An 18,333-nucleotide genomic window follows, 5' to 3' on the forward strand; every position below is an offset into this window, starting at 1 on the left:
CACCCCGCTAAGCAACGGGCTGGCTGGGGAATTCTGGGAGTTGAAGTCCAACAAATCTTAAAGTTGCCAAGGTTGGACACCCATAGTTTAGTCTTTTAAACTTAATATCCCCCCACACACCACCTTGAACAGGATGGGGAAGGATGGGCTGCTCCAGATAAAACCCATCAGGTCTACTAGTATCATCCCTTGAGTTTACAATACTCCATTGCTTGATAATGTGCATGGCGGAACCCTTTGTCTCCCCAAATGAGTTAGAATAGTAATGGCTAACCTTTTTTCTCCTCACGTGCCAAAATAGCACACACGTGTGCGTACTGTGCCCACACCTATAATGCAATGTGCCCTGCCCTTGCTGCGCATGCATGTGCAACGACCCCAGTTCTCTGTCGAGTTGCTGGGTGGGTGTGGCCTAGTTGGGCTCCTGCACCAATGGGGGGAGGGGGCATATTCGCCCTTCCCAGGCTCAAGAGGCTTTCTTTGAGCCTCCAGGATGGTGAAAACGGCCTCCGACAGGCTCCAGAGGCCAGAAACAAGCCCCTTTCTGGACTCCTGGAACTTCCGGGAGGCCCGCTTTTCACCGTCCCAGAGCCCTTGCACGGGCCCTGCACTCACCTCGCATCCAAAATGGTCCACATGGAGACTCCTGGGAGGGGAGGGGGAAGGTGGGCATGGCCAGCCAGTCCTTTCAACTCCCAGTTCAGCAGAACCGGATGTAAAATTAGCATCCGCTTCGCCCAAACTGTCTGAATCCCACAATACCCCGTTTTGGGTCTAGCAGGTCTCCCTGAAGCCTCCTGGGACCAAAATGGAGTGTGGTGATGGGAACACCGCAGCCCCCCCGCCTCCCCCCCGCACATGTGCATGCAACCCACGCATGTGCGCACATCTCCTGCATGTGCAGCAGAGACCCAAAAATCAGCTGGCAGGCGGCAGGCGCGCATGCATGCGAGGTGGAGGTGAGCTGGGCAATGGCTCGCATGCCCACAGAGAGGGCTCTGTGTGTCACCTGTGGCACGCATGTCATAGGTTTGCCATCATGGGCTTAGAAGGTCTGTTAAGTGTGTAGATGTTGCTCTGTTTTCATACCCCGGCAAAGGGGTTTTCACTCATCCCTCTAAAGTTCACCCCCAGTGGTGGGATTCAAATAATTTAATAACCGGTTCTCTGCCCTAATGACCATCTGGGTTGGTGTGACTGGGTGGGCGTGGCCAACTCAACATCACTCAGGTCAATGGCCGCTTCGGCTTAGCTGTGACAATGTAATGAGGGTTAACCGGAGAGGCAGTTTCTGTACGCGGGGCAATAAAGATGAGGCTAGAAACATCACCAGAATGTTTCCTTCCTGCCTTCCTGACAGGATTAGCCCTGTAAAGTGGGAAAAAACAAAAGGAGATTTCTTCCAACAATTGGTTCTCTGAAATACTTAGAAAGTTAACAACCAGTTCTCCCAGATAGGTGCGAACCAGCTGAATCCCACCCCTCTAAGTCAGACTCCAGCTGAACCAAAGTGTGTGTGTGGGGGGGGGGGAATCAGGTACGTTCTGGAAGCTGATGGTGCAAAGGACATTTTGTCTAGACGGGCTTCCATGGCTGTCCAGAATTTCAGACCTGTCTGCTTTATCCCCCCCCAGGAGAGATCAGAGATTGAACCTAAGATCTTTAGCGTGCCGAACATGCGCTTTGACGCTGAGCTGTAGCCTTTCTGAAAGTCACACTTTCGGGAATCTACCTAACCTGCCAGACAAAAGACTATTAGAAGACACGATCGTTCCTCAAGGTCAGCCTTTGGCGGTAGGGGAGCAGATAATCTTCAGAGAGTGAGAGAGAAGAATGAGATTCTTCCTCAGCAGAACATCAACGGAAGCATTGATGCAAACGAAGCAAAACCTACACCTCCTTTTTAAAAAAAAAATATATCTTGATGTTTTGCAAGCACGAAATGTTGGAAGGAACAAATAGAGGTCAAGGGATTTAGCAAACCCTTGTAATCTTCGGAAATACATACTCATCTCTTGGGCCTCTCTTTGTTTTTGTTTTTCTTAGCCTCATTGTAGAAGGCTAAGTCCTTGTTTTCCTTCCTAAAATGACCTTCTCGGGATTGAGAAGCTTGGGTGAAGGCATCTCCTCCTCCCACCATCACTAGCCGTTGAAATATTAATTAAGAAAGTTGCCGCATTGGAGGCGGTTCAGGTGCTCAGGTGAAGGGTTCAGCCATGGGATGAAGGAGACGAAGGAGGTGATGACTAATGATCTGCCTGGTTTTTTTCTTTCTTCTCCCCAGTTCCCCCGGACAGTCCTTTAGTGGAGGTGAAGGAACAGGCGGTAGAAGGAGGAGAGGTCGAACTCACCTGCAGCGTTCCCAGGTCACGCCCTGCGGCCACCCTGCGCTGGTATCGGGACCGGAAAGAGATAAAAGGTGTCCATCCAAATGCTGATTTGGGCCCCAATGGAAACCACCTGACAAATAAACTAAATATATTTCCTGGGAAGTGGGATCCAGGCACTTCTTCTTCTTCTTCTGTTGGCGTTTAGGCCAAACTCAACTTGGAATTCCAAGTTAAGGAAGAGCCTACTCTTCCACTTGACTTCCTCCAGATTGAGTGATTGAGCCTTGAGTGATGGGAGAGGGTACTTCCTTCTTACATTATGGAGATTTTCAGTCATCCAGGCCTCAAAAGTGCTTAAAAGATAACTGGACTGGTTTTTTTGAGGAATAAGAAGATGTTTCACTTCTCATGCAAGCTTCATCATGGATGGAGCTTCTGGAATGAAAAGTGAAACTACTACTGCTACTTCTTCTGCTCCTCTTCCTCTTCCTCCTTCTCCTCCTCCTCCTCTTCCTCCCCTCCTCCAAAAAATAGTCCAGTTGACTTTTTTAATGTTTAAAAAAAGGACTTTTGAGTTCCCGCCTTACAGTTTGGGATAGACTCAACAACTATTTCTCCAATAAAGAAACAGATTCTATGCCCAGGCCTTGGGCTTTGAGGCTGCGGAGGGACCCTCTTCTTAGTTAGGCCAGTGATTTGGGTATCAGCGTTCCAAATACCATGTAGAATTAAATCAGAGGCGAAGGCAAAACTATGATTCAAGTTCCAATTTAATAAAGCAGGCATGTTGGCACATAGCTGTGGGGATTTCAACTCTGGAAGTTACATCAGAATCCCACCCAGTTAAAAGTTCATGATCTTGTCCCCACACCCACAGTCCATCACATGGTCCAATCTTCTTCTTCCATGCTGGCGTCCATGCCCAGCTTCTTCCGGTCAGGTGTACTGGTGTGGAGACAAAGGATGACCTTTGGCTTCTAGCAAAGAATGAAAAACAATACATTCCAAAATCCTACTCCTTCTAACCCCCCCTCCCATTGACTATACTTAAAGAAACAGCATAATGAAATAAGAGAAAGTGTGGCAGGCCAAAATTCTAAAAGGAATATAAATGCACACATTTTGGCACATTTTAAATTGTTTTTATTTCGAGTCCACCACCTAGAGTCAGTTGTTGAGATTATCCCTATAATGCGTAACTGGGAATTGAAGTCCACAGATAGAATAGAATAACAGAGTGAAAGGGACCTCAGAGGTCTTTTAGTCCAACCCCCTACTTAGGCAGGAAACCCTACACCACTTCAGACAAAGGGTTATCCAACATCTTCTTTAAAACTTCCAGTGTTGGAGCACCCACAACTTCAGGAGCCAAGTTGTTCCACTGATTAATTGTACTCACTGTCAGGAAATTTCTCCTTAGTTCTATGTTGCTACTCTCCTTGATTAGTTTCCACCCATTGCTTCTTGTCCTGCCCTCAGATGCTCTGGAGAATAGTTTGACTCCCTCTTCTTTGTGGCAGCCCCTGAGATATTGGAAGACTGCTATCATGTCTCCCCTAGTCCTTCTTTTCATAGCAATAGCAATAGCAGTTAGACTTATATACCGCTTCATAGGGCTTTCAGCCCTCTCTAAGCAGTTTACAGAGTCAGCATATCACCCCCACAGTCTGGGTCCTCATTTCACCCTCCTCGGAAGGATGGAAGGCTGAGTCAACCTTGAGCCGGTGAACTGCAGATGACAGTCAGCTGAAGTGGCCTGCAGTGCTGCACCCTAACCACTGCGCCACCTCGGCTCCCTGTCTCGACTAGACATATCCAGTTCCAGCAACCGTTTTTTATATGTTTTAGCCTCCAGTCCCCTAATCATATTTGTTGCTCTTCTCTTAAGAGCTGCCAAGGTCAGACACACATACACACACACACACACACACACACACACACACACGATTTAAAGGAGAATTGTTAAGTGCTCGTCAGGGTTATCTGATGAGGCTGGTGTGCCACTTGTGTGCATTTCAGGAACAAGCAGCAAGCAAGAAAATGGGAAAGTGTTCAGCATCAACAGCATGGTGCGTTTCCGGGTGGATCGCAAGGACCACAGCAGCATTGTGACGTGCGAAGCCATCCACCCGGCACTACGTGGTCAGCGGAAGCAGACGCAGTACGTGCTAGATGTACAGTGTAAGTGACCACTGGATCTCCCTAGGGAGGGAGAGGGGGGCAGGAGAGGTAGAACAATTGTGTAAGCCAAGGTCGGGTTAGCGAGATCGAGATATGGAGCCAGGTTGCATTTGGAATCCTGGTTGAATCCTTTTTTCCCCCCTCTGGTCTTGTTTGAATGAAGGAGGCTACAATTACAAACACTCCGTAACTTAACGAAGAAATTAACCTGGCTTAACAGGCGGACTGTTAAAAAGCACTTTCAGGCTTGCAAAATTCTATTAAAGTAGAATTGGTTAATCTAGTCATGTTTCCTGTTTGGTTTATCCTGTTTATCTTAAAGGGGATAGATATTCCACCAAGATTTCATTCCAACCACTACTTATCCTTTACTTCAGCCCCACCAACTAACTGGCATGGGATCCAGGAAGTCTTGTGGCCCACTGGCGGGCAACGGGCCTGGCAGCAGAGTCGGACAGTGAGGAGGTGGGGAAGGAACATGGGCCAGTCCTGGGGGATGAGGAAAGCTCAGACGAGGGCTCTGCGTCGGAGGCAGAGAGGGAGTTAGGCAGCAGTGAGGCAGAAGAACAGCTGGAGCCTGTTCCCAGTGTCCGCCTGCACAGAGCTGCCAGAAGACAAGAACAACTAAGAAAACAGGGTCGACTTGGGAGTAAAGCCACACCTTGGAGGTGATTGGCCCCTCCTATAGGAGACAAAAGAGGAATGAATGGGGAGGGGGCTTTTGCAGGAAACAATTCATTCATTTGGTCTTGAAAGTTCTGTTTGGGATTATAAAAGACTCTTGTGCCAAGTTTTGCCTTGCCCTGTGTTTGGAAACTAGTTATCTGGCAGCTCTCCAAACGAGATAAGGTGCGTGTGGATAAACATTCCTCTGAAAGACTGTTTGCTAAAGCCTTGCTGACTGTGAATGAAAGGAATTCACAGTCATGTAAATAAAAGAGGCTTTGTTGGGACCAAGATTTTGCTTCTTGCTATCTAAGGAAGCCTGGGTCGGAACAGGAAGATGATCTCTAAGGGAAAACACTTTTAATAGAGTCACCTGTTTACCTTGGATTGGATCCCGTACAATTCCAGGTTCTTGTGCCACTTCATCCTTTAAGTCTTTCCTATGAATCGTGTTTTCCCTCCTCACATCTTCATTCTTGGCTTATTATTTTAAAATATTTTATTCAGCTGTTCCGCTTTGGGGGCTGTGCTTGGAAAACAGCTTCTACTACGTTATGCACTCATTTTGAATTTTTTTAAATTCTGCCTTTCTGCCTACTAGCAGGATTTCAAGGTTGTTGACAATAAATAAAGTGTAGGATGGTGATTTTTTAAGGCATTAATGATGGATGAAGTTTCTTAGGGGATAGTGATATAAAACGTTCACACTTCTGGCTATAGAAGTTACTGGTTTACAAATCCAGCGTGCAAAGAAAGCTATATATATATATATATATATATATATATATATATATATATATATATATATATATATGTATATATATGTATATATATGTATATATATGTATATATATGTATATATATGTATATATATGTATATATATGTATATATATGTATATATATGTATATATATGTATATATATGTATATATATGTATATATATGTATATATATGTATATATATGTTATATAAATATAACAAAGGCAACAGTAAAAATATTGGGTTTCTGTCGTGATGGACTCTTGTGACGAGCCAATTGACAGATGATGGAAGCAGTTAGCTTCCTCCCATAATTGGGGCTTACCAGGGGTTGTGACTCTAAATATATACCTTCCCTGGCTTCAGCTGATAAGGAGGAGACCTGTGGCTTAATGGCTAAGACGTTTGCCTAAGATGCAATACAGCACAAGTTCGAATCCCAGTAAGGGTATGGCTAGCTGATGAGAGCTAAATAGCTTGAAATAGATCTATACTAGTCTCCCTTTATTTATTTATCAGCACAAATAAAAAAATCACACACACACATCTATCTATCTATAGATATAGATATAGATATAGATATAGATATAGATATAGATATAGATATAGATATAGATATAGATATAGATATAGATACATACATACACATACACACACATACATATACATATGTATGTATATATATATATATGTGTGTGTGTATACGCACACACACACACACACCGTATGTATGTATATGTATGTATGTGTGTGTGTGTGTGTGTGTATGTATGTATGTATCTATAGATAGATAGATAGATAGATAGATAGATAGATAGATAGATAGATAGATAGATAGATAGATAGATAGATAGATATAGAGATACGGATACAGATACAGATACAGATACAGATATAGATATAGATATATCCCTTCTCACTCCTATGGGTGGCATGTAACTTCCTCAATCCCAGGGTTTCTACCACAGCCTGGGAGTTGAAGGGTTCTGCATCGTACTTTGGATATATATGTATAGAATAGAATGGAATGGAACGGAATAGAATAGAATAGAATAACAGAGTTGGAAGAGACCTTGGACGTCCTCTAGTCCAACCCCCTGCTTAGGCAGGAAACCCTCTACTGTTTCATACAAATGGTTATCCAATCTCTTCTTGAAAAACTTCCAGTGTTGGGGCATTCACAACTTCTGGAGGCAAGTTGTTCCACTGATTAATGGTTCTCACTGTCAGGAAATTTCTCCTTAGTTCTAAGCTGCTTCTCTCCTTGATCCGTTTCCACCCTTTGCTTCTTGTCCTAATCTCAGGGGCTTTGGAGAATAGCTTGACTGCAGCATTTTAAACTGGAGAACAAACAGCGAGAACAGCTCTCTCCTAGATCAGATTAAAAACTCATCTAGTCCAATGTCCTGTTTTCCCATCGATCAACCAGATGCCTCGGGAGTAGCCGAGAAGCAGCATTTGAACAAGTACACTCTACCCTAGTCTGATTAGCAAAGTAGTTAAGTGTAGGCTGGGTGGTGTGACATGAAGTAGACAGATAGCTGGCTTGAAAATCTTAGGTCAAAGAGTGCGGAGAAGGTTCTTCATCAGAGGGGAGCGAAGATGCCCCACGGTTCATCCCCGACTCTCCAGCATTTTAATGACTTTTGATGAGGGAGCAGAGAGAATGCTGATCATTTGCAGTTGACCCTTAGCTGGACGGGTTAACTAATATTCTAAGGAGGCAGAAATAAAAATTGAAACGAACTTGATTAGCTGGGAAAGGGGCAGGAAGTAACTGGGAGGCTGGTAAGAGTAAAGGTTCCCCTCGCACATGCGTGCTAGTTGTTCCCGACTCTAGGGGGTCGGTGCTCATCTCCATTTCAAAGCCGAAGAGCCAGCGCTGTCCTAAGACGTCTCCGTGGTCATGTGGCCGGCATGACTAAACGCCGAAGGGGCACGGAACGTTGTTAACCTTCCCACCAAAGGTGGTTCCTCTTTTTCTACTTGCATTTTTTACGTGCTTTTGAACTGCTAGGTTGGCAGAAGCTGGGATACGTCCTGGGAGCTCCCTCCTTTACGCAGCGCTAGGGATTCAAACCGCCGACCTTTCTGATTGACAATCTCAGCATCTTAAAGACACTGAGCCACTGCGTCTGGACCGAGGCTGGACACATTGTCAAATGCAAAGTTAATATTTTAGGAAACGCATCAATCGCACCGCTACGGAGCGGGGAATTTTGGGGGGGCTGGCCTCTGCCTCTTTTGTGGAGAAGAACTTGCAGGGGTAGCATAGTAGAGACAGGCATTTGAGACAGCCGTGCAATACGAGTCCCCCCCTCCCCAAAAGAAAGAAAGAAAGAAAAAGGAGTGGGTAAAAAAGGCAATCTGGAAGTCGCTCAGACAAGTGTGAGAAGACGGTCAGAGGAGTGGAAACTAAATCTTGTGAAGAGAGATTAAAGGAACAAGGATAGCAACTCGTCAAAAATCTGAAAGGCTGTCACACGGAGACGAATTCCAGAGATGAGAAGGAAACTGGAAGCACCTTTTCCGACTCCCACGCTGGATTCAAAAGCTCACAAAAGCAGCGGCTCCCTCAAGCTTCGGCCTTTGATTCCAATCGTTGTGTCGGAATGAGGGCGACCAGGCTGTGATATTTTTTCTTTTGCTCCGGTGAGCGAGTTCCTTCCTACGATGGCTACAAAGAGACTCCTTCAGCGAGCTGTCAGAAGCATTTTGAGCCAACCTGAGCCCTTTTGACGGAAGCCGACGCCTGCCTCTTTTCCCTAATTCGACAATCCTTGTTAAAGAAAAGCTACCGAGGGGGAAACGCAGCTGGTCTTTGACTTACGACGTAGTGATAGTTGCAACAGAGTCAAAAAGGGGACTTATGACCCCAATCCAAAATTCCAACAGTTGCCCCCCCTCCCACACAATTACCTCAGATGCTTGACAACTTGGCTGCATGTATGGCCATTTGTAGCGCCTCATAGCCATGTGACCATTGTTTATGCCCCGAACCGGGACTTACAATAGATTCACTTAACAACCACGGAATTTGCTCAGTGGCCACAGTGTTCACTTTCTTTTTCTTTTTTTAAAAAGTTTTATTTTCTCCTTTCATATACATTCACAAATATACTACAATTTTGCTGCACACACTTATCAAGTGGTCGACTGTCTCGTTCTACTTATTATTATTGTTGTTGTTATTGTTGTTATTGTTGTTGTTGTTATGTGGTTAATCTTTGGTGAGATTCACAGCCTTTGGGGCTGGTTGGTAGCTCAACAGCTCGAGTCCTAACCAAGGACCTAGGAACTGTTAAGGTAACGTCGGAGGATATAAGCTGTTCCATTATTATACAATTGTATCACAGCGGCCAGTTGTTTCGCCGGATTTGGCATTGGTTACTAGTCGGGCCCCACCCAGGGGCCTAGGACGTCGTAACCTAATATGCGTGCAGATCCAAGCAGTGCGGCTTTTTGCTTTTGGCTGATGGTGATTTTGTCAATTTTTAACTGTTTTAAATGTAATTCCAGTGCTTTTGGAATAGCACCCAGTGTGCCAATTACCACTGGAATTACCACTGCTGGTTTGTGCCATAGTCGTTGAATTTCGATTTTTAAGTCCTGGTATTTTGCGATTTTTTCATGTTCCTTCTCGGCGACCCTGCTATCACCTGGTATTGCGATGTCTATGATTGTGACCTTATTTTTCTCAACCAGTGTGATGTCTGGTGTATTATGCGCCAGTATTTTGTCCGTTTGTATACGGAAATCCCACAAGATCTTGACCATCTGATTTTCGGTGACTTTTTCAGGCTAATGTTCCCACCAGTTTGTTGCTGTTTTAATATTATAATTTTTGCACAAATTCCAATGGATCATTTGTGCTACTGAATTGTGTCGCAATTTATAATCAGTCTGTGTGATTTTTTTACAGCAGCTGAGTATGTGATCAACAGTTTCATCAGCTTCTTTGCAAAGTCTGCATTTGGCATCATCAGAGGATTTTTCGATTTTGGCCTTAATGGCATTTGTGCGGATAGCTTGTTCTTGCGCAGCCAGGATTAGTGACTCTGATTCTTTCTTTAATGTACCTGTTGTTAACCATAACCAAGTTTGTTCACTGTCCACTTTATCTTTTATTTTTTCCAGAAATTGGCCATGCAGTGCTTTGTTCTGCCAACTCTCCATTCTTGATTTTATCACACCTTTTCTGTATTCTTGTTTCGTCTGTTGGGCCTTCAGTAGATTTTTGTTCTTTACTTCGATTAATAGATGTTCTTGACTTTCTTTTAAATAATCAGCCAGTGCATGTTTTTCTTCTTCAACTGTTTGCTTCACTTGTAATAATCCTCTGCCACCTGATTTTCGGTCCAGATATAGTCTATCAGTATCACCACGTGGATGTAAACTGTAGTGCATTGTCATTAGTTTTCTGGTTTTTCGGTCCAAAGGGTCCAAATCAGCTTGTGTCCAGTTAACTATACCAGCTGTGTATCTTATAACTGGTATTGTCCAGGTATTTATGGCCTTGATTGTATTTCCACCATTCAATTTAGATTTCAAAATTTTCCTAACTCTGTTGGTGTACTCTCCCCTGACAATAGTTTTTACTTCTCCATGCTTGATATTATCCAACTGCAGAATGCCTAAGTATTTGTAGGCTTCATTTTCGTTGCATTTAATTAGTTGGCCATTGGGCATTTCAATTCCCTCACATGCAGTGATTTTGCCCCTTTTTATGGATACAGTGGCTCATTTTTCCATGCCAAACTGCATTGAAATATCGGTGCTGAATACTCGGACTGTGTTTGTCAATGATTGTATTTCTATTTCTGACTTTCCATAGAGTTTCAAATCATCCATATATAGTAAATGCGAAATTTTTTCAGCTTCTTTGGCTGTTTGGTAGCCTAATTTCATTTTTTTTAAGATTACTGATAGTGGGATCATTGTGATGATGAAGAGAAGAGGTGAAAGTGAATCACCCTGGAAAATTCCTCGCTTGATATTAACCATTCCGTAGATCTCATTCCCTACCGCCAACTCAGTTCTCCATTGTTTCATCGCCTTTTCAGTAAAGGATGTAATATTTTTGCTAATGCCAGTTGTTTCTAAGCATTTTATGATCCAACTATGTGGCAGTGAGTCAAATGCCTTTTTGTAATCAATCCAGACCATATTCAAGTTCGTTTTTCTGTTCTTACAATTTTCTAATATCATTTTATCACTTAGGAGCTGATCTTTTGTGCCCCTGCTCCTTCTTTTGTTGCCTTTTTGCTCTACTGGCAAGATGTTGTTTGTTTCCAAATAATCCATCATATTATTATTATTATTATTATTATTATTATTATTATTATTATTATTATTATTATTTCTCTTTTTCTAGATTCACCCACAGCGAGAATCCACCCGCCTCAGGGAGTCATGAGGGAAGGCGACACCTTAATTTTGACTTGTGCTGTAAACGGCAACCCATTGTAAGTCCTTCTTCTGGGTGGGAAAAAGCAAATTTTGGACTTATTTTGGTGGCAGGAGGAGAGAGCCTTGTGCAGAAAACACAAGGGGAAAGGAATGACATGGTTGTGGCAGCGGTTACCCTGTTCTTTAAAAAAAAAGACCGATTTTTACTGACATTTATTAAAAAACCAAATCTGGTGCTGAGAAAAGCTGAAAGTGGCGACCCTTAACAAATTAGAGCTGTCAAGGAAGATATTGGAATATTTGGGGCTTCGTCAACCAAGGGTATTGATTATTAGACCAAATCTGCCTCTGTCTGCATTTTAACTAAAACAATATATCAAAAACCCAACTTTTCACAAAAGACCCTTTTGCCTTTGAGCCTCTTGAAGGTGGGGGGAGCAGTTCCTGAAGATCAGCCAACTTGGGAACCTCAGAAAGAACTTGTAGATTTCTGATTGTCAGCTAGCATGGCCAATGGCCATTGGCTGTGGAATTGTGGAGCAGTGTTTCTGAACCAGTGGTGGGTTTCAAAAAATTTTGGAACCTACTCTGTGGGTGTGGCCTCCTTTGTGGGAGTGGCTTGCCGGCCATGTGACCTGGTGGGAGTGGCTTGCCGGCCATGTGACCTGGTGGGAGTGGCTTGCCGGCCATGTGACCTGGTAGGAGTGGCTTGCCGGCCATGTGTTTTCTTTCTTTCTTTCTTTCTTTCTTTCTTTCTTTCTTTCTTTCTTTCTTTCTTTCTTTCTTTCTTTCTCTCTCTCTCTCTCTCTCTTTCCTTTTGTCTCTTTGTTCCTTTTTTTTTCTTTCATCACTCTCACTCTTTTTCTTTCTTTTTTCTTTTTTTATTTATTTATTTATTCCTTTCTTTATCTTTCTCTCTCTCAGTCTATCTGTTTCTCTGTGGGGGGGGCAGTGGTGGGTTTCAAAATTTTTTGGAACCTCTTCTGTAGGTGTGGCCTGCTTTCCGGGTCCACTGGTGGAACCTCTTCTAACTGGTTCGGTAGATTTGACGAACCGGTTCTACCGAATAGGTGCGAACTGGTAGGAACCCACCTCTGTTCTGAACCTTAGCAATTTTAAGCTGTGCGGACTTCAGCTCCCAGAATTCCCCAGACAGCATGGCTGGGAAGAGAGTGAATTCTAGTTCTGCCTTAGGCATGAAAGCCAACAGGGTTGACTTTGAGCCAATCACCAGGAGACAGCGAATTCTAGTCCTGCCTCTTGCATGAAAAACGACTGGGTGATTTTGAACCAATCATCAGGAGGCAGTGAGTTATAGCCCCACCTTAGGTATGAAAGCCGACTGGGTGACTTTGAGCCAATCACCAGGAGACAGTGAGTTCTAGTTCCACCTTAGGCATGAATACCAGCTGGGTGACTTTGGGCCGGTCTTAGTCCAACCTACCTCACGGGGCTGTTGTGTGAAAACTAGGAGAAGGAAGGAGTATTAGTTATGGTTGCCGCCTTGAGTTATTTATAAAAATAATAAAAGCAGGATAAACATCTAATAAATAAATTTCCCACTCTACCTGTAGCCCAGGGTACAGGATGTCATAGAAAACAACTGGGCAGTTGGAAGATTCTGCTGTTAAAGAACAACAACTTATTTCAAGGTTTCAAGGTCTACTAACTGATTCCATTTCCGAAATAAGATTTTTGGGCTTAACGGGTAGAACCAAATACAAGGCCAGAGTTCAAACTTACTGGGGTGGAATGCCATAAAACAGTGTTTCTTAACCTTTACCCCGGTGGTGGGTTTCAAAAATTTTTGGAACCTCTTCTGTAGGTGTGGCCTGCTTTCCAGGTCCACTGGTGTGGGACCTCTTCTAACCGGTTCTGTAGATCTGACGAACCAGTTCTATCGAACTGGTGCGAACCGGTAGGAACCCACCTCTGCTTTACCCCTTGAAAATGTGTGGACTTCAACTCCCAGAATTCCCCAACCAGGATGATGATGATGATGATGATGATGATGATGATGATGATGGAGGAGGAGGAGGAGGAGGAGGAGGAGGAGGAGGAGGAGGAGGAGAAGAAGAAGAAGAAGAAGAAGAAGAAGAAGAAGAAGAAGAAGAAGAAGAAGAACAGCAACAACAACAACAACTTCAAGACTCATTGATTCCTGACCCTCCCACCGTGCAAATCTAAATCTTAATTTCTTACAATTCGATTTAGTGATGGGGGAGCCCTATTTTTTTTAAAAAAATTTGGCCACTACATATAAACCTACCAAGAACCTTTTTGATCTAGCACAAATCATCCCATCCTCTCCGGGGAGATGTTGATTTCAATTTTGACTTCTCTCTGTTTTGGAGCATCAGCTGTTTCAAAAATGCTGTGTGCTTGTGCGTGTGTGAACAATGAGACATGGGAGACAGTTTTCACAGCCAATGGCCGTTTAGAAAAGGAATGACTGTTGGTGGCACGTGCCCATCTGAGTCACTTTTCTCCTCCGGCATTCGGGTTTGGCATGTTTTTATATAACCTTGGCAAAGGAGACGCAGTTTTTTTTTTTTTTTAAAGGATATGCAAAAATAGGACAAACCCTTGCTTGCTCCTGGCTGAGTGTGTCAACAATTCTCGTCTGTCTTTTTATCTCTGTATTTTGCTGCCAACAGGCAGAAGAAGGGACAGGATTTCTGTCCTGGGCAGATTTGGAGATTGGCTTTATTGTATTAAACCAATCAGCAACTGATAATTGCTAGACACGGTTATCGGATCCTGGATCAATTAGGCTTAATTTTGGGGGATGATTGTGGTAAAGTTGATTACCATAACACAGTGTTTCTCAACCTTGGCAACTTGAAGATGTCCGGACTTCAACTCCCAGAATTCCCCAGCTAGCATTCACTGGCTGGGGAATTCTAGGAGTTGAAGTCCAGACATCTTCAAGTTGCCAAGGTTGAGAAACACTGCCATAACAGTTTGTTAACAGAAAGTTTGGGGGGTTTTAATCTTGTCTCTCTCTTTTTTTTTTTCAATTATTAGGGATAATCTCGTATTATTTGTATATCTCCAGATATTATTCATGTCGCTATTGCCTTCCCTCTCAACTATTTTGCAATTGATATAAAATTCTTTCAGCCTGTTTTGTAAGGGGTGGAAATTCACACTGTTGTATTTATATTCACCAGCATTCAACTAAAGAAGGATGTGGGTTAATCTTTTATTTTAAGACCCTTTTTGTGTGTGTGTGTGTGTGTGTGTTTTTATTTTCCATTTTCATTTCGTACAGTCACATATATACTGTGCATAACCAGGGCCATATAACATTAAACAATAAACACAGCCATTCCTCTTGTCAACAATACCCCCCAAAATAGAAACCTATTTTAAGACACTTTTTAATACCTTCTTTGGTTTTTTTTTTTCCTCAAATATTTTGGTGTCTTTTAATTTTTTTAAAAAAAAATAAACTATTTTTTAAAAATCCATATATTGATGGCCGTGGCTGCCATCAATATAATAAAACCAGCCATTTTGCCTTAAATGTCTGCCTGTCCCATTAGGGTCCCGAGACCCAATCCTCAATTTTTTTCCCCACCCTTCTGTGAACAAGCTGTCCTTGCTGCTCTCCCTGACCCGCCTGACGGATGGGTACAATTCCTGAGCAGAGTTATTACTCGAGTGCCCCTTGATCCAGCCGTCTGCCTCACGTGCCCATCCATCACCTGCTCTGGCAGCGAATAACCTTGAAGAGGAAAGAAAGGCTTTTTCAAAAAGGGTGTGGGTGAGTGGAGGTGGGAAGGATGCTACGCTGGTGGACAGAAGGCAGGACCAGAGAAGGAGGGCAGCCAGAAGGCAGCACCAGAGTTGAGGCAGGGGCTAATAGATTCTTTTGGGTGCCCCTTTCAGGCCCAGAGATATTAAATGGACCCGAGCGAACGACACGTTGCCCGAGCGAGCCCTCACGGAGGGTGAAGTGCTGACCATCCCCAGCCTCAGCATGCTGGACAACGGCACCTACTCGTGCCAAGTGGCCAATAAACATGGACGGTCCTCAGACCAGTACGTTCTGGTGGTTTATGGTGAGTCAAAGCAAAATTTATTGTGGCCTCTTCGGCTTCTGCCTCAATCTCCTAGAACCTCACATTTCCCATCTTCCGGCATTTGCTCCTTTTGGTCTTTGTGGTCCCAGATCCAACCCTCGCACTTGGGTCTAGGACAGGGGTCAGCAATCTGCAGCTCTGGAGCCACATGTGGCTCTTTCATCCCTCTGTTGTGGCTCCCTGTCGCCAGTCGGTACCACAATTTTGAGAGGAGCTTCTGGCTCTGGAGCCACAAGTGGCTCTTTCATCCCTCTGCTGTGGCTCCCTGTCTCCAGTCGGTACCACAATTTTGAGAGAAGCTTCCGGCTCTGGAGCTGCAAGTGGCTCTTTCATCCCTCTGCTGTGGCTCCCTGTCGCCAGTTACTGCCACAATTTTGAGAGACGTTTCCTGGTGAGGCCTGGGGTGGAAATGTCTGTTGTCTCGGGCCCTTGCCTCCCCATTGCCCATAGGGAGGGTGGCCGGAAATAGAAAAAATGGAGGAGACCCTTCCCCGATTCTTTTGCAAAGCAGGGCAATTCTTGCAAGAGACGTCTCCACTTTCGGTTCCATGTCTTCAGCACCTTCCTTCTCCTTTGCAGATCCGGGGGCTATTGTAGAGGCCCAGACCTCAGTGCCCTATGCCATTGTGGGGGGCATCCTGGCTCTCCTCGTCTTTCTGGTCATCTGCGTTCTCATCATCATGGTGTGGTGCTCCATCCGGCAGAAAGGTTAGTGAGGGGAACCCAGGAGGGTCTCTTAAGTAACCTCGCCTATCACCTCTGGCCAATGAATGGCAAACCGGTGTTCTTTCTCTTTTATTTCCAAGTGGGCATTGCAAGCATGCATTTGGGGGGTGGGGGTTGAGCGTTGGGTGCAGATGCTCATGCCGGGTGGGACCAGCTCCGCTTGTTGTTTCCCCCCCCCCTTGGGAATGTGGAAATGAGGACACAGCATCTCCCTGCAAGCCGCTTGGCGTCAGATTCAAATTCTAAAAGATAGAACCAACACAGACAAAAGAAGCTTCCGAGCGCCCATTCACATATTCTGTCTCGGCTTCTTCTGCACCACGGCCAGCACCAGCTCTTTCTTCTCCAAAGCCCCCAAAGGCAGGACAAGAAGCAACAGATGGAAACGAATCAAAGAGAGAAGCAACCTAGAACTAAGGAGGAATTTCCCGACAGTGAAAACGATCAAATCTGTGGAACGACTTGCCTCCAGAAGTTGTAAATGCTCCAACACTGGAGGTCTTTAGGAAGAGATTATTGGACAGCCATTTGTTGAAAATGGTGTACGGTTTCCTGCCTGAGCAGAGGGTTGGACTAGAAGACTTCCAAGGTCCCTTCCAACTCTGTTATTCTGTTATTCTCACTGTGGTCTCAATGCAGAGGCCAACTAGGAACCACCGAGTGGAAGAAGCTGGCAGTGGCCAGTGCCCAGTTGTACCCACTGTGACACCTGTTTATTTAAAGTAAAAGAGCCGAGGTGGCGCAGTGGTTAGGGTGCAGTACTGCAGGCCACTTCAGCTGACTGCTATCTGCAGTTCCGCGGTTCTAATCTCACCGGCTCAAGGTTGACTCAGCCTTCCATCCTTCCGAGGTGGGTGAAATGAGGACCCAGACTGTGGGGGCGATATGCTGACTCTGTAAGCCGCTTAGAGAGGGCTGAAAGCCCTATGAAGCGGTATGTAAGTCTAACTGCTTTTGCTATTATTTAAAGAACTAATGTGGCCACCTACGTATCTCACAAGTGATCCCACAACAACTCAGTAAAAATAAGATTAAAAACAAAGCAGGTGCAGGACCAACCGTACCGTTGACCTCCACTCAATCCCTTCCAGCCCATTTCCAGGGGGAAGTGCCAGGTTTTCTCTGCCTTTCAGAAGGCTAAAAGACTCCTGAATCTCAGTAAGCTCTTCTGAAAGTCTGGGGTAGCTGCAGAGAAGGTGTGCCTCCGAGATCCGTCCATCCCCCCCCAATAGAATCCCTATTCTATCTGACCTAGTGGGATGAGCAGGTACCTTCAAGCCCTCACAAATAACCTGGCCTTGTACGTTCCTTAAATCATGTGCCAGAGCTAACAGCATGTAGGTGTGCGGGTCTGGTTGAAATATGATGGCATTTGACATGATCTACGAGGGTCATGGTTTGCTGGCTCTCCTCTGGCTTGCAAGAGTTATTATTGTCTGCCTTCCTGGACTAAAGCGGCTGGTGGTTTTTTTTTTAGTTTTTTTTTTTTTGGCATCCAGTCGAATTGGGATGAGTTTGTGATCCGGCCCTGATGGGCTGTGATCTCACTTGTAATTCATAAGATGAGTCTTCCAGGAAAAGCGGTCCCATGTTAGAGCCACGGCTGTAAGACTTCTTCTGTTGCAGCCCCGCAGCCCCGATATCTCTTGTGGCTGGTGGGGTGACGGTCGCTCCCGTGGTTCGTCCATGAGGCCAATGTGGAGAAAAGACAGGACACGATCTTTCTCGGGATGGAGCAACCCAGATTGGGGGTCTGAGAGCCCCTTTTATTGAGATAGGACAAAGGCAGGAGGAGCAATAGCATGTGGTTAAAAAACAGCCTGTAAAAGTACAATTTCTAATCTACTGCTCAGGGAAGTTCTGTCTATATATGGTCAAATCCTGGGCGTCAATGGTAGGGCACATCTCAGAATGTTATGTTATGCACTATCAGGACGTTATGGTGTATTAGGAGTTTGTTTTCTCCTGTGTGGTTCAGCGTGGCTCTGCATGCCCTGGTATCCACTGGGCCATGGGTGACGCTACGCCTACACAAGGAACTATATTACAACAGGTCGCAACCTCTGGACGGCACTGGATTGACAAAGGCTGCCCAATCCATAAAGCCAGATGCCTGGCTGGCTCTTCCTTATCGCCTTTGTTCTGTTGCCCCAAAAATACTCGTTTTCCCCGA

The 18,333-nt window shown here is 44.7% G+C and overlaps 1 protein-coding gene across 1 annotated transcript in view; it reads left to right on the forward strand.

Annotated features, from left to right (window-relative positions):
- The window catches only part of CADM4 (cell adhesion molecule 4), a 189,902-nt gene that overhangs the window by 167,835 nt on the left and 3,734 nt on the right, over positions 1–18,333 (forward strand). Inside the window, exons 4-8 of the mRNA XM_087727213.1 lie at positions 2,285–2,419; positions 4,350–4,511; positions 11,312–11,402; positions 15,241–15,413; positions 16,014–16,142. Coding sequence (XP_087583339.1) covers positions 2,285–2,419; positions 4,350–4,511; positions 11,312–11,402; positions 15,241–15,413; positions 16,014–16,142 — 690 coding nt within the window. The remainder of the gene's footprint in view (positions 1–2,284; positions 2,420–4,349; positions 4,512–11,311; positions 11,403–15,240; positions 15,414–16,013; positions 16,143–18,333) is intronic.

The sequence above is a fragment of the Thamnophis sirtalis genome, unplaced genomic scaffold (assembly GCF_051295495.1).
Source record: "Thamnophis sirtalis isolate CommonGarterSnake01/CBP01778 unplaced genomic scaffold, rThaSir2_p1.2 scaffold_13, whole genome shotgun sequence".
Lineage (NCBI taxonomy): Eukaryota > Metazoa > Chordata > Lepidosauria > Squamata > Natricidae > Thamnophis > Thamnophis sirtalis.